This window comes from Phoca vitulina, unplaced genomic scaffold (genome assembly GCF_004348235.1).
Source record: "Phoca vitulina isolate PV1807 unplaced genomic scaffold, GSC_HSeal_1.0 scaffold29, whole genome shotgun sequence".
In the NCBI taxonomy this organism is placed as follows: Eukaryota; Metazoa; Chordata; class Mammalia; order Carnivora; family Phocidae; genus Phoca; species Phoca vitulina.
Window position 1 is genome coordinate 24,511,581 of NW_022589732.1, and position 14,833 is coordinate 24,526,413.

Here is a 14,833-nt window from a genome sequence, read left to right on the forward strand (position 1 = left end):
TTGTTTTCAAACTGTTTTAAACTGTTTTTATTTTGTTTTGTTTTTTTTAATTTTATTTTGTTAGTTACCATACATTACATCATTAGTTTTTTGATATAGCGTTCCATGATTCATTGTTTGCGTATAACACCCAGTGCTACATGCAATATGTGCCCTCCTTAATACCCATCACCGGGCTAACCCATCCCCCCACCCCCCACCCCTCTAAAACCCTCAGTTTTCTCAGAGTCCATAGTCTCTCATGGTTCATCTCCCCCTCCGATTTCCCCCCCTTCATTTTTCCTGGAGCTGATGTTTTAATACTATAAACTGACAATAATATTAAGAGAAAAAAGTGTCATGAGAAAATAACCTTAAATAATATATTAAGCAAAAACTTCTGATATTAACCTCTCTATATATAGCAAATAAAATTCAACCCATAATTGGGAAATATTCATATATAAATATCCAATGTAGATAAATCTTTTTTTTTTTAAAGATTTTATTTATTTATTTGACAGAGAGAGACACAGCGAGAGAGGGAACAGAAGCAGGGGGAGTGGGAGAGGGAGAAGCAAAGCAGGCTTCCCGCTGAGCAGGGAGCCCGATGCGGGGCTCGATCCCAGGATCCTGGGATCATGACCTGAGCCGAAGACAGATGCTCAACGACTGAGCCACCCAGGCACCCCTAGATAAATCTTTTTAAAAAGATTTATTTATTTGAGAGAGAGCACAAGCATGTGAAGGGGGGGGGTGGGGAAGAACCTCAAGCAAACTCTCTGCTGAGTGCAAGCCCCACGTGGGGCTGGATCCCACGACCCTAAGATCATGATCTGAGCCGAAATCAAGAGTCAGGCACTTAACCGACTGAGTCACCCAGGTGCCCCCAAATAGACTGTTAATTTTTAAATAATGTTCCTAATCCCAGAAATTTAAGAATACCTGATGGTGCTGAGAATCATCCAAGGTTTTAAAGACCATTGCTACCATTCCGTGTGCTCTCAGGTGCATTCGAAAACTGGGCATGGCACATTTAGTAGCCAAGCTAATAACACTAGGAGAAAATAGACTAGGTTAGGGGGGACTGAAAATAGCTTGTGCATTAGTTTTTTGTTTGCACAATACCAAAACAAGGAAATGGGGAGGGGTGGGAGGGTGTCAACCCACTGCCCATATGGATCACAATATAAAACACATGGGCAAACCGAATTACTAAAAATACGTTGATGCATATTGATTAGTATAAATATAAATAACACACGATCGTCTTTGGTGTGTTCCTTACACTACTACTACGATTAAAAGCAAAAAGTCTCAGCTACCTTTCATAATGCTTCTGATACATGAAGACTACAGATAATATTTGATTGGATATATTCCAAATGACTGGATAATTCAATCAAATTAAGATAATTCAATCCACTATAGTATGCAAAAGATGATCCAAATCAAAACATGCTTAAATCAAACATTTATCACTTGTCTGAAATTTGGGGCTGAAAAAGAACTTAAAAGATTTGTTAGTATAATACTTCTTTTAAGCATCTGTAAAGTGAACCCTATACTATTCTAACAAGCTACAATCATCCAACTTTCCTTTGTTAATGTAGAATCAAATCCCTTATAATAAATCAACCATATTTTAACTTATTTACACTGGCTATAAACTATATTCATGATAACAAAATCAAGGTAAGAAAATGGTTGGCTCTATTTGGCTGGAAAATTTTAGTAAGATAGAGCATGCATACATTTATCAAATATAAAAATAAGATCTCACCTAAGGCAACGTGTGTTTAGAGGCTGAGTGCTCTTTAAGCCACTTAACAGGTATTCAATGTCATCAGTGAACTCTTGATTTTCACCAAATTCCACCACATCATTGAAGTGCTTCACATGCTGAACAACAGTATACAACTGCCAAGAAAAAATAAGTCCACTTCTTTTGTAACCATGAACTAGCATATTTAAATCTACGGGCTTGCTGTACTTCATTTAGAAGTGTATAAAAGAGTTCATTATATGGCAACTAGAAGAAAAGTTTTAAAAACACTGGTAATACTAGGAAAGGTAAGTTCGTGGATATCTGTTTAAGACATTAAAAGGCTAAATGTTACATACAAAAATCTATCCACGTGCAGTAAAACTGTATATGGCTGCTTACTTCTTTGTCTTCTTTTCTGCATTTCAGTGCAGTAACTATATCTTGGTAGGGCTGAGTAGGTATTGTCACAGTTTTTATCACTTTGGGTGGTGGTGCAGGAGCCTTAAAAACTCCATCATCTTTTTGATTTGGTTCCTTTGAAGACAGCCTCACCTATTAATAAAGGATTAAATTATTGTTCTAAATAAATATATAAAAATAGTAACAGCTCATCTACCTAGCAAATTTGGCTTAAAAAAAAAAAAAAGGTGGGAGGAGGCCTCTGAAAGGGCTACTTTAAAACTCTATGCACTACTAGGTAAGACTCACAAAAGAACCACTCAGGAATTCCTTCTGGTCTTTTTTAACCTCACATTTCACACACAACTTGTTATTTGTCTCCAAGACCATTAGAAGGAATAAAGAACCACAATTACACACATAAATAGCACTTATCAATAAAAAGCTAGAACGGGACAAGAAAACCACACAGATACACAAGAGAACTTTTAAAGTAAAGAATCTGTAATTTAGGGAATAAATAGCCATAATAAAAGTCTGGTATATAATTACTAATACACACAATGATGATCTTATACTAGTAAATGGAGTTTAATATATTCAACTTAATTAAGAACACAGGGAACTGTACATTATTAAAATATTTTAGAAAGATCTCTATCCCTAATTTTTTTGTTGTTATAAAGCATTCATTCCTTGACAGCGCCAGATGACTGAGGTGTTACCATTAACTTAGAAGGATTAATCTATGGTCCTCCCAGTTATTCTGAAGAAAATAATTTGATAATCTTTTTCAAATGTGTTTTGAATTGAAAGCTATTACTGGAATGCAGGAAAAAGTTCTCTGAATTAATTACTCAAATTAATTTCAAATTAACCACTCAAAGCTACTCTAAGATCTATGTAGGATATAATTTATAATATAGCTCTTAATAGCTAATACAAACTTCAAATATAAAATAATTTACCCTTAAAACACTAAGTACAATAATTCCATTAAGATGTGGGTCAGGAGTAAAAAGTGATCCAATATTTTTTAAGGCTTTTATCTATAAACTAGTAGAGCACCAGAATTTCGATAATCCTGTCCACAATCCTCACTTTTCCAATGAATTAAACTAAAGCCTCTCATTTTAGTGAGGAAGACCAAAATAAACTGTTAAAGATTTTCAAATTCTGAATAAAGATAGCAATGGCTTAAACAAAAATGAAATTAAAAAGTACAGTTCACTTACTGTGGCACTCTGAGGTTTTACTACTGGTGGCCCAGGTAGCTCTTCTGAGTCTGGATGGTTCCAATGTCTGGCATTATATACAGCTTTTGTAGGAGACTAAAGAAATGAGAAAAAGATCAATTGTTTCCTTCTTATTTTCCATCCTTATAAAATTGTCTCATTTAATAAAATAAAAATCACAAAGAATAACTTAAATACATAAACATGTGTCCTAGACAGAGCAGGAGAGAGAATACCTGGCTAGTATTCCCACTGTGCTCCCATGCCTGTGGAGTCACCGTGGTGTTCTGCCACAGAATCAAAAATTAGTGCTCTGGGCAACTATTACCAATCTGTACTAACTTAGTAATCAATACAGTTAATTCAACATATACTTTATTCCTCATACTACTGATTCAAGCTGCATATTCTTCCAACAATGGAAATAAGGCAGCTTATGAAAAGCAATAAAGGGCCATATATATTCAATTTTAAGTGAAACTGTTGGGGCCAGATGACTACCATTACTAAGAAATTTTCAAAGTTTTTAAAAAAGTAGTTATGGAATATATACCATATATTACACAACACAGGGGAATCTAAAGCAGTACTATGTAATAACATATATGATTCCTGCAGCAAAATGTATTCATATTCACATGAACTGGGATAAAGATGTAAAGTGCTCCACCTCAGTCAGGTCAGTCTGCTGACAAATCAACTTAATATAAATGTAATGAAAATAATTTTCAGTTTTGGGTGCCTCGGTGGCTCAGTCGGTTAAGCGTCTGCCTTCAGCTCAGGTCATGATCCCAGATCCTGAGATGGAGTCCCACGTTGGGCTCCCTGATCTCCCTCTCCCTCAGCTTTTCCCTCTCCTCCCCGCTTGTTCTAATAAATAAATAAAAATATTTTTAAAAAGATAAAAAGATGTATGGAGAGATGACTTAAAAAAATAATTTTCAGTTTTAACACTCTGAATTTCAGAATTGAGAATAAAGACCCATAAGCCCCTATAATCAAATCCAAAAAATTGAATCTGTATAAAAAGGGGGCACCTGGGTGGCTCAGTCATTAAGTGTCTGCCTTCGGCTCAGGTCACAATCCCATGGTCCTGGGATCGAGCCCCACATCGGGCTCCCTGCTCCGCGGGAAGCCTGCTTCTCCCTCTCTCACTCCCCCTGCTTGTGTTCCCTCTCTGGCTGTGTCTCTTGTCAAATAAATAAAATCTTTTTAAAAAAATCTGTATAAAAAGCACAAAAACCCTCACTTTCTTTTTTTAGAAGATTTTCTTTTTCTTTTTAATTTGACAGAGAGAGAGAGAGAGAGAGCACACAAGCAGGGGGACTGGAAGGCAGAGGCAGAGGGAGAAGTAGGCAGAGGCAGAGGGACTTGATCCCAGGACCCCGGGATCATGACCTGAGCTGAAGGCAGTTGCTTAACCAACTGAGCCACCCAGGCACCCCCGAAAACCTTCACTTTTTTTTTTAAAAAAGATTTTATTTACTTATTTGACAGAGAGAGAGAGAGAGCACAAGTAAGCAGAGTGGCAGGCAGAGGGAGAGGGAGAAGCAGGCTCTCTGCCAAGCAGGGAGCCGGACGTGGGGCTCGATCCCAGGACCTCAGGATCATGACCTGAGGCGAAGGCAGCCGCTTAACCGACTGAGCCACCCAGGCGCCCCCAAACCCTCACTTTCAAAAGGAGATTGAGACTGAGAACATTTTCCATCCTTTACAAAAGTCATGTTAAATTTTGTCCTTTAAGCTTCATATAAATGGTTTGATCTCCTTAGAGATTTTCTGCTTATAAGACTATAATAAACTTCACACTTTCAGTACTACATGCAAAAAGTAAGATTAAGAGTACAAGTGGGGAAACATACTTCAAGATAGGCCAAAAGTCTACACCAAAAAAGTAACCATCTTCCCTTACTAGCTGCAGTGAACTAACGTAACTGCAATTAAACATCAAAGTTATCTTTTTTCAAGTACTATCTTTAAAATAACCATGTTGTGACATCAAGAACACAGTCTAAGCTCCAAAAGAACTGGTTTAAGAAAAGATAAAGTTTAAATGGATTTGCATAGTAAATGTGTTAGAAAAATCTTAATACTAAAAGGAATCCTACTGTGAAAGTAGGAGCATAAGGTCTCTCACCTGTATTACGTATATAAATCCATTATTCTTATATACCAGGTTTGCATAAAGTGAGGATACATTGGTAATCTAAAGCAATTTATACACCCAGGAAATGACTTGATCAGGCCTCTTAAGGCACAACCACATAAAGCAGAATCAACATAAATTTTAAAACCTAGCTCCCTATTCCCTTCTGCTTTTCTCTCTCTAACATCAGCTATATAATCCATATGCCTGCTAGCTGTTAGATACCTCATTTAAGCAACTTCTAATACCCAAAGCACACTCATGAGCCCAGGAAGATCAAGGACATTTGGAAAGGTGCCTCAAAGCTCAAGTGCTTTATTTATTTTTAAAAAGCATTGATACAGGGTGCCTGGGTGGCTCAGTCAGTTAAGCATCTGCCTTCAGCTCAGGTCATGATCCCAGGGTCCTGGGAATGAGTCCCAGGTAAGGCTCCCTGCTCAGTGGGGAGTCTGCTTCTCCCTCTCTCTCTCTCCCTCTTCCCCACTCGTTCTCTCTCTCAAATAAAAATCTTTTAAAAAAATGAATAAAAAAATAAAAAAGCACTGATTGGGGGGAACACACACACACACACACACACACACAAAGCTGATGTCCAGTAATAATCTTCTGGATAATAATAAGGTTATCTGATTCCACGGGTAACAAAATAGCAGAGCAAGTCAAGGGTCTAAATTAAATAGACCCCCTTCCAGTTAACTGTGAGTGGCAATATAACTAACAATTAACAAAGCAGACTTACAAACCAGATGGTCTGTATTAAAATGCAGATAAACAGTGAGCTCTACTACTTGCTACTCAACATTTTATTCATCTGTAAAATGGGGTTAATAATAGTACCTACTACAAAGGGTTGTTGTGAGGATTAAATAAATATATGTAAAACACAGAAGAGTGCCTGAAAGAGTATGTGCTCTACAAGTATTAATTATTATGGGTAATACTACTAATAATAGTTATGTGTTGATGTGTAATTCTGAGTCTAGCATCTTCATAAGAAAACTAGAGTATGTGGTCTACCTATCTAACAGAGGACTGCAATAAACAAATGAAATAACTGACATGAAAACACACTATTAGCAAGTATTATTATTATAAAAATCAGACTAGGATACACTGTTCTAACTCATCTCAAAAGTCTTTGAACAAAATAATATCATTGATGACTACAGATGGAAAAATCCTCAATACTAGAAAACTGAATTCAATAGCACACTGAAAGGATATACACCATGACCAAGTGGGATTTATCACTGGGATGCAAGGATAATTCAATATGAAAACCAACCAATGTGATACATCACATTAACAGAATGGATAAAATTCTGTCCATCAAGACAACTGGTGCAGAAAAAGCATTTGACAAAATTCAACACCCTTTCATAATAAAAATACTCAACAAACTAGGAATACAAGGAGATTACCTAAACATAATAAAGGTCACATATTAAAAGCCCAGAACTAATATCATCCTCAACAGTGAAAAACTGAAAGCTTTTCCTTTAAGATCAGTAATAAGGCAATGATGGCCGCTCTCACAACTTCTATTTAACATAGTACTAGACATACCAACAAAAGCAATTAATCAAGAATAAGAAATAAAAGGTATCCAAAATGGAAAAGAAGTTAAAATTTTATCAGTTCACAGATGACATGATCGTGTATACAGAAAACTCAGAAGATTCCACCAAAAAAACCCCATTGGAATAAATATATTCACTGAAGTTGTATGATACAAAAATCAACATACAAAAGTCAATTGCATTTCTATACAACTAACAAAGAACAATCCAAAAAGAAAATGAAGAAAATCCCATTTACAGTAGCATCAAAAAAAAAAACAAAAAAGAAACCTTAAGAATAAACTTAACTAAGGAAGCAAAAGACTGTACACTGACAGGTACAAAACACTGCTAAAAAAAATTAGATACAAATAAATGGAAAGACATCTTGTGTTCATGGATTTTAAGGCTTAATACTGTTAAAATGGCCATATTACCCAACAGGATTTACAGGTTCAATGCAATTCCTATCAAAATCCCAATCGTATTCTTTTTTTTTTTAAAGATTTTATTTATTTATTTGACAGAGAGAGACACAATGAGAGAGGGAACACAAGCAGGGGAGTGGGAGAGGGAGAAGTAGGCCTCCCTTGGAGCACAGAGCCCGATCCCAGGATCCTGGGATCATGACCTGAGCCGAAGGCAGACTCTTAACGACTGAGCCACCCAGGCGCCCGCTGAATCGTATTCTTTACAGAAAAAGAAAAAATGAACCTAAAATTCATATGGAATCACAAAAGACATTGAATTGCCAAAACAATCTTCACAAAAAAACAAAAAAACTAGAGGCCTCACACTTCCTGGTTTCAAAACACATTATAGAGCAACAGTAATCAAAACAGTAGGGAACTGGGGCATAAAAGATATAGAGACCAATGGAACAAAACAGAGAGCCCAGAAATAAATCCACACATATATGGTCAAATGATCATCACCAAGAGTGCCAAAACTACAAAATGGGGATAGTCTCTTCAACACATGGTGCTGGGAAAACCAGGTATCACATGCAAAAGAATGAAATTGGACCATTATCTTACACCATACACAAAAATCAACTCAAAATGGATTAAAGATTTAAACATAAGACCTGAAAATGTAAAATTCCTTGAAGAAACCATGAGAGAAAAGTTATGTTAACGGTAGTCTTAGAAATGACTTCTTGCATATGACACCAAAAGCACAAGCAATAAATGCATACATAGACAAGTAGGACATCAAACTAAAAAGTTTCCTTCTGCACAGTAGAGGAAACAAGAGTAAAAAGGCAAACTACAAATGGGAGAAATATTTGCAAGCCATATACTTAATAAGGGGTCACTACCCAAAGTATATAAGGAACACCTACAATTCAATAGCAAAACAAAACAAAAAATGATTAATAGGCAAAGGACTTGAATAGAAATTTCTCCAAAGAAGACATACAAAGAGTCACAGGTATATGAAAAGATGCCTGACATCAGTAATTGTAAGTGAAATATAAGTCAAGGAGCCCCTGGGTGGGTCAGCAGGTTAAGCGTCTTTCAGTGCAGGTCATGATCCCAGGGTCCTAGGATCAGCTCCGCGTCTGGCGCCCTGTTCAGCAGAAAGTCTGCTTCTCCCTCTTCCTCTGACTCTCGCCCCTGCTTGTGCTCTCTCTCTCTCAAATGAATAAATAAAAAATCTTAAAAAAACAAGCAAGGGCGTCTGGGTGGCTCAGTTGGTTAAGCGACTGCCTTCGGCTCGGGTCATGATGCTGGAGTCCCAGGATCGAGTCCTGCATTGGGCTCCCTGCTCAGCGGGGAGTCTGCTTCTCCCTCTGACCCTCCCCCCCTCATGCTCTCTATCTCATTCTCTCTCTCAAATAAATAAATAAAATCTTTAAAAAAACAAGCAAAAAAAAGTGATGGGGTGCATGGATGGCTCAGTAGGTTAAGCCTCTGCCTTCGGCTCAGGTCACAATCCCAGGGTCCTGGGATCGAGCCCCACGTCGGGCTCTCTGTTCAACAGGGAGCCTGCTTCTCCCTCTGCCTACTGCTCCCCCTGCTTGTGCTCTGTCAAATAAATAAAATCTTACAAAAAAAAAAAAAGGGAAACTAAGTCAAAATCATAATGAAATATTACTTCACACCCATTAGAATGACCACTATCAAAAAGAACAGAAAATAACAAGTGTTGGCAAGGATACAGAAAAAGTGGAACTCATGTTACACTGCTGGTGGGAATTCAAATGGTGCAGCCACTATGGAAAACAGTATAGAGGTTCCTCAAAAAAGAACTATCCTATGACCCAGCAATTCTACTTCCGGGTATTCATCAAAAAAAAAAAAAAGAAAGAAATCAGGATCCTGAAGAAATTTGCACTCTCATGGTCACTGCAGTATTATTCACAACAGCCAAAAGATGGAAACAAACCTAACTATCAAAAGATGAATGGACAGGGGCACTTGGCTGGCTCTGTCAGTAAAGCATGTGACTCTTGATCTCAGGACTCTAAGTTCAAGCCCCCCACTGGGTGCAGAGATTACTTAAAAACAAAACAAAACAAAACAAAAACGGGCACCTGGCTCAGTGGGTTAAACGTCTGACTTTGGCTCAGGTCATGATCTCGGGGTCCTGGGATCAAGGCCCCCATCCGGCTCCCTGCTCAAGAAGGAGTCTGCTTCCATGTATCATATGACCTCACTGATATGAGGAATTCTTAATCTCAGGAAACAAACTGAGGGTTGCTGGAGTGGAGGGGGGGGGTGGGAGGGATGGGGTGACTGGGTGATAGACACTGGAGAGAGTATGTGCTCTGGTAAGCGCTGTGAATTGTGCAAGACTGTTGAATCTCAGATCTGTACCTCTGAAACAAATAATGCAATATATGTTAAGAAAAAAAAGAAGAAGAAGATAGCAGGAGGGGAAGAATGAAGGGGGGGAAATCGGAGGGGTAGACGAACCATGAAAGACGATGGACTCTGAAAAACAAACTGAGGGCTCTAGAGGGGAGGGGGGTGGGAGGATGGGTTAGCCTGGTGATGGGTATTAAAGAGGGCACGTTCTGCATGGAGCACTGGGTGTTATGCACAAACAATGAATCATGGAACACTACATCTAAAACTAATGATGTAAAGTATGGGGATTAACAGAACAATAAAAAAATTAAAAAAAAAAAAAAGGAGTCTGCTTCTCCCTCTGCCCCCCAACCCAGCTTGTGCTCACGCTATTTCTCAAATAAATAAATAAAATCTGTTTTAAAAATCATTCAGAAAGGGGCGCCTGGGTGGCTCAGTCATTAAGCATCTGCCTTCGGCTCAGGTCATGGTCTCAGGGTCCTGGGATTGAGCCCCGCATCAGGCTCCCTGCTCAGCGGGAGGCCCACTTCTCCCTCTCCCACCAGGCTCCCTGCTCAGCGGGAGGCCCACTTCTCCCTCTCCCACTCCCCGTTTGTGTTCCTGCTCTCACTGTGTCTCTGTCAAATAAATAAAATCTTTAAAAAAAAAAATCATTAAGAAAGATGAATGGATAAATCCATAAAAGAACGTATGATATATCCATACAATAAACTATTATTCTGCCATAAAATATAAGGAAATCCTATCATATGCTACAACATGTATAAACCTTTAGAATGTTATGCTAAATGAAGTAAACTAATCACAGGACTAATATAGCATGATTCCACTTATAGGAGAAACTCAAAAAGAGAAAGCAGGGTAGTTGTCAGGGGCTTGGGGGAGGGGGTAATAGGGGGCTGCTGCTATTCAATGCATACAAAAAATCATACAACAGGAAAAAGTTCTAGAGATGCGTTGTACAACATTGTGCTTACAGTTAACAATACTGTACTGTACACTTAGAAATTTCCTAAGAGGGGAGATTCCATGTTTTGTTTTTTACCACATTAAATTTTTTCAAAAAGCCCGTAAAGCCTAACAGTATACAGAATAACCGAATAACTTATGTTAAAAGGACATATTCAATGAACTCTGTTTACTCAGTTGAACAAAGCAATTTAGTAATACTGTTATTTTAAAAGGTTTTGATGTTTTACTATTTTAATGCTTATCTAAAAAAGTGGATCCAATTAGAACTTTTCCTTGATTATTACTTCAAATTCTACATGGTTAATATATGGTTTATTATAAGGAGGGGAGGAGATGAACATACATCCTACTATCTAAAAATTAAAATGAGGGGGACGCCTGGGTGGCTCAGTAGGTTAAGCGTCTGCCTTCGGCTCAGGTCATGATCCCAGAGTCCTGAGATCGAGTCCCACATCGGGCTCCTTGCTTGGCAGAGAGCCTGCTTCTCCCTCAACCTGCTCTGCCTGCCGCTCCCCCTGCTTGTGCTCTCTCTCTTAAAAAAAAATAAATAAAATCTTTAAAAAAAAAAAAAAAAATTAAAATGAGGGGCACCTGGGTGGCTCAGGTGTTAAGCGTCTGCCTTCGGCTCAGGTCATGATCCCAGGGTCCTGAAATCAAGCCCCACATCAGGCTCCCTGCTCTGCGGGAAGCCTGCTTCTCCCTCTCCCACTCCCCCTGCTTGTGTTCCCTCTCTCGCTGTGTCTCTCTCTGTCAAATAAATAAATAAAATCTTTAAAAGTAAATAAATAATAAAAATGAAAATGAAAAGTAACATCTGGATGTGGTGTGCACGCAGATACACAAGGGGCGGGGCTGGGTAAGAAGAATGACAATGACTGACTCTTGAGCTCTTTATAAACATCATTCCAAATTCCACATGCTTCTAAGTGAATTGTGTATGAAGACTATATAAAAAATACTGTGTCACATGCTAAGGTCACTTAGTGAAAGTGACTGTGTACAGTATCTGCAAATACACCATCTAGTAATCAACTTTCCATGGAAGATGAAAATCATCCTTATCATTCAGCAACCTAGCTAAGTTTTAACCAGGTCATTCTGATTGCACCATTACACTAGGCTTACCTTTAATCTTGTTAATTTTATTCTGGTTTAAAAAGGAGACATATCACATTAACCAAATCCCTTAATTTTTCTCAGTGCTAAAATATTTGTGTATTCTGTTTGCTCTAATGTAATCTAATGAGAAGAGTATTTAGAATAAAATAAGTAAGAAAGCCCCTTATAACAACATTCTAAAGATTTGGAATTATTTTAGCATATTTCAGTCCTAGTAATCTTAAACCAATTATTCTCTTCTATTCAATTCTCCAGGGGCATGACAAACAAGAAAAACCCCAAGTACAACACTCTATTACATGCCAGTAACAGACGTATGGAGCATTTATCCATGAGAGAGAACCCAGTTTCTATGAGAACAATGAATAAAAATTGGGTTTTTACAATTTTAATGCCAAGGCCATGCTTAACAGATTGGCTTATTGAATCACAATTATAAAACAGAGGAAAGAAGAATTCCTTCACCAAAAGCTAAGAAGAAATGACAATATTATGCTATCTTTCATTGAGCTGGCTCCTAAAAGGGAAAAAAAATTGGAATAACTGCTTTCAAGCCATACGAATTTTTTTAACAGTACCAAATTTATTTCTGAGTTTTAAAGAAGACTATGTACTAAATGAGGATAAATATAGTAAGCTGATTAGAATTCATCTAGCCTTACCCACACAAGGATATCATGAGAGCAGAATAGCACTCTTACCAGTAATTCAATCAGCATGTTCTACAACTAAATGAGTTCTTAAAGAAATTGTTAATGTGGCTACACTGAGACACAGGTTATTGCAGTGATGACAATGAGACCTGTAACATTTTCTGTTTGGCTCATGGAGTAGAGTGGAAGTAACAAGACTTTTCAGTATTAGAAACAATTAAGGATAATACTTTTAGATCACTTGCCAAATAGCAATCAGTGTACAATTTGATTTCTAGGGCGCTAAAGAAATTGGTTCCCAAAGAGTACAGGTGGAGAGTTTTTGAAGTATGTCCATATTCAAGTAGAGATCAAAGAAGCCCAACCAAAAGAACTCTGGACTGACAGTGACAACTGGATTGAACTAAAGTTCTTTTTAAAAGGGCTATTTTGAAGATTATGATTCTAACTTTGAAGGAACTATGGTGATAAGCAGTGGAAGGAATCACATGTAAAATTCCTTAAAAATTTATTGACTTAAAAAAAAGTTACGAAGAGGGGTGCCTGAGTGGCTCAGTCGTTAAGCATCTGCCTTCGGCTCAGGTCATGATCCCGGGGTCCTGGGATCAAGCCCTGCATCGGGCTCCCTGCTCTGCGGGAGGCCTGCCTTTCCCTCTCCCACTCCCCCTGCTCGTGTTCCCTTTCTCGCTGTGTCTCTGACAAATAAATAAATAAAATCTTTAAAAAAAAAAAAAAAAAAGGTTACAAAGTTTTTTTAAAAAGATGGGTAGTAGAAGTAGAGGGAGTTTGAGGGAAAAAGTTTTACCAAGATGAGGGTAACTTTTGGCTCTTTAGAACTTTCTTTTAATTATCTATATAATCTCAAATTGTCCCATCCTGTGACAAAAAAACCCTTAAATAAATTTTCATAATTTGTTAAATATTCAAATTATTAAATTATTTAAGGGAAAAATGCAGACATCCCTAAACTAAAATCAAGAATTTACTGCTAAGAACAAGACATTTAGAATAGGTTAATACAGAATAGGTTAATACAGAGCACTACACAGAGAATGTAATCCACAGGTACAAGAGAGAAAGAGCTGAAAATCTTTTCTGCCTGCTTTAATTAAACTCCACAAAAAACCTTTTAAAGAAATGGGCTGCTATTTTTATGAAAAAATTGTTAACTCCTTCCTACATGAAGAACAATGCATACTACCATTCAGCTGTTTGTGAGTATAACTTCAAAAGTATAATTGGTAGCAACAATTTTATAGAAGGCCATTGCCACATCAGAATTTGAAATAACAGGGCGCCTGGGTGGCTCAGTTGGTTAAGCAGCTGCCTTCGGCTCAGGTCATGATCCCAGGGTCCTGGGATCAAGCCCCGCATCGGGCTCCCTGCTCAGCAGAGAGCCTGCTTCTCCCTTTCCCTCTGCCTGACACTCTGCCTACTTGTGCTATTTCTCTGTCAAATAAATAAATAAATCTTTAAAAAAAAAAAAAGAATTTGAAATAACATAATTTGAGTATAAACTGTAAAATATCCAGATGATAAAGTATAAATTCAACACTTGGCACTTTATGAAAACTAATACAACTTTGCCTACAATTCAACTATTAAAAATACTAGAATATAGGGGCGCCTGGGTGGCTCAGTCGTTAAGCATCTGCCTTCGGCTCAGGTCATGATCCCAGGGTCCTGGGATCGAGCCGTGCATTGGGCTCCCTGCTCCGCGGGAAGCCTGCCTCTCCCTCTCCCACTCCCCCTGCTTGTGTTCCCTCTCTTGCTGTGTCTCTCTCTGTCAAATAAAATAAATAAAATCTTTAAAAAAAAAAAGAAAGAAAGAAAAGCTGTAAATATCTTGATACCCGTGGCTAGAGAATATTCATTTTCCCCTTCTTCTTCTATTAAGAATACGTAGCTGGACTAAGTCCTAGTCAATGATGTGTGAAGAGAAGCACAATATACCTCGTGGGTCCTGGCCTTCTAGGGATGGGTCGCTACCTCATCTTCCCGTTCATTCTATACTCTTTAATAGTGCAGACATGAGAGAACACTACCACAGAGGAAGCTGGACTCTGACAATACAGCAACTTGAAATCAGTCCAGAGATAAACAGACAAGGACTGGTAAGCCCGAGAAAAAGAAGCTACCTATTTAGAAACTTACTTGGAATTTCTTTTATATTAGCTAAGCCAAATC

At 37.9% G+C, this 14,833-nt stretch overlaps 1 protein-coding gene across 2 annotated transcripts in view; it reads right to left on the bottom strand.

Moving 5' to 3' along the window:
* The window catches only part of WAPL (WAPL cohesin release factor), a 92,303-nt gene that overhangs the window by 24,770 nt on the left and 52,700 nt on the right, over positions 1-14,833 (bottom strand). For both annotated transcript variants that reach the window (XM_032423598.1, XM_032423597.1), the window contains exons 5-8: positions 3,382-3,477; positions 2,147-2,299; positions 1,763-1,899; positions 925-1,036 (exon numbers count right to left, since the gene is read on the bottom strand). In XM_032423598.1, coding sequence (XP_032279489.1) covers positions 925-1,036; positions 1,763-1,899; positions 2,147-2,299; positions 3,382-3,477 — 498 coding nt within the window. The remainder of the gene's footprint in view (positions 1-924; positions 1,037-1,762; positions 1,900-2,146; positions 2,300-3,381; positions 3,478-14,833) is intronic.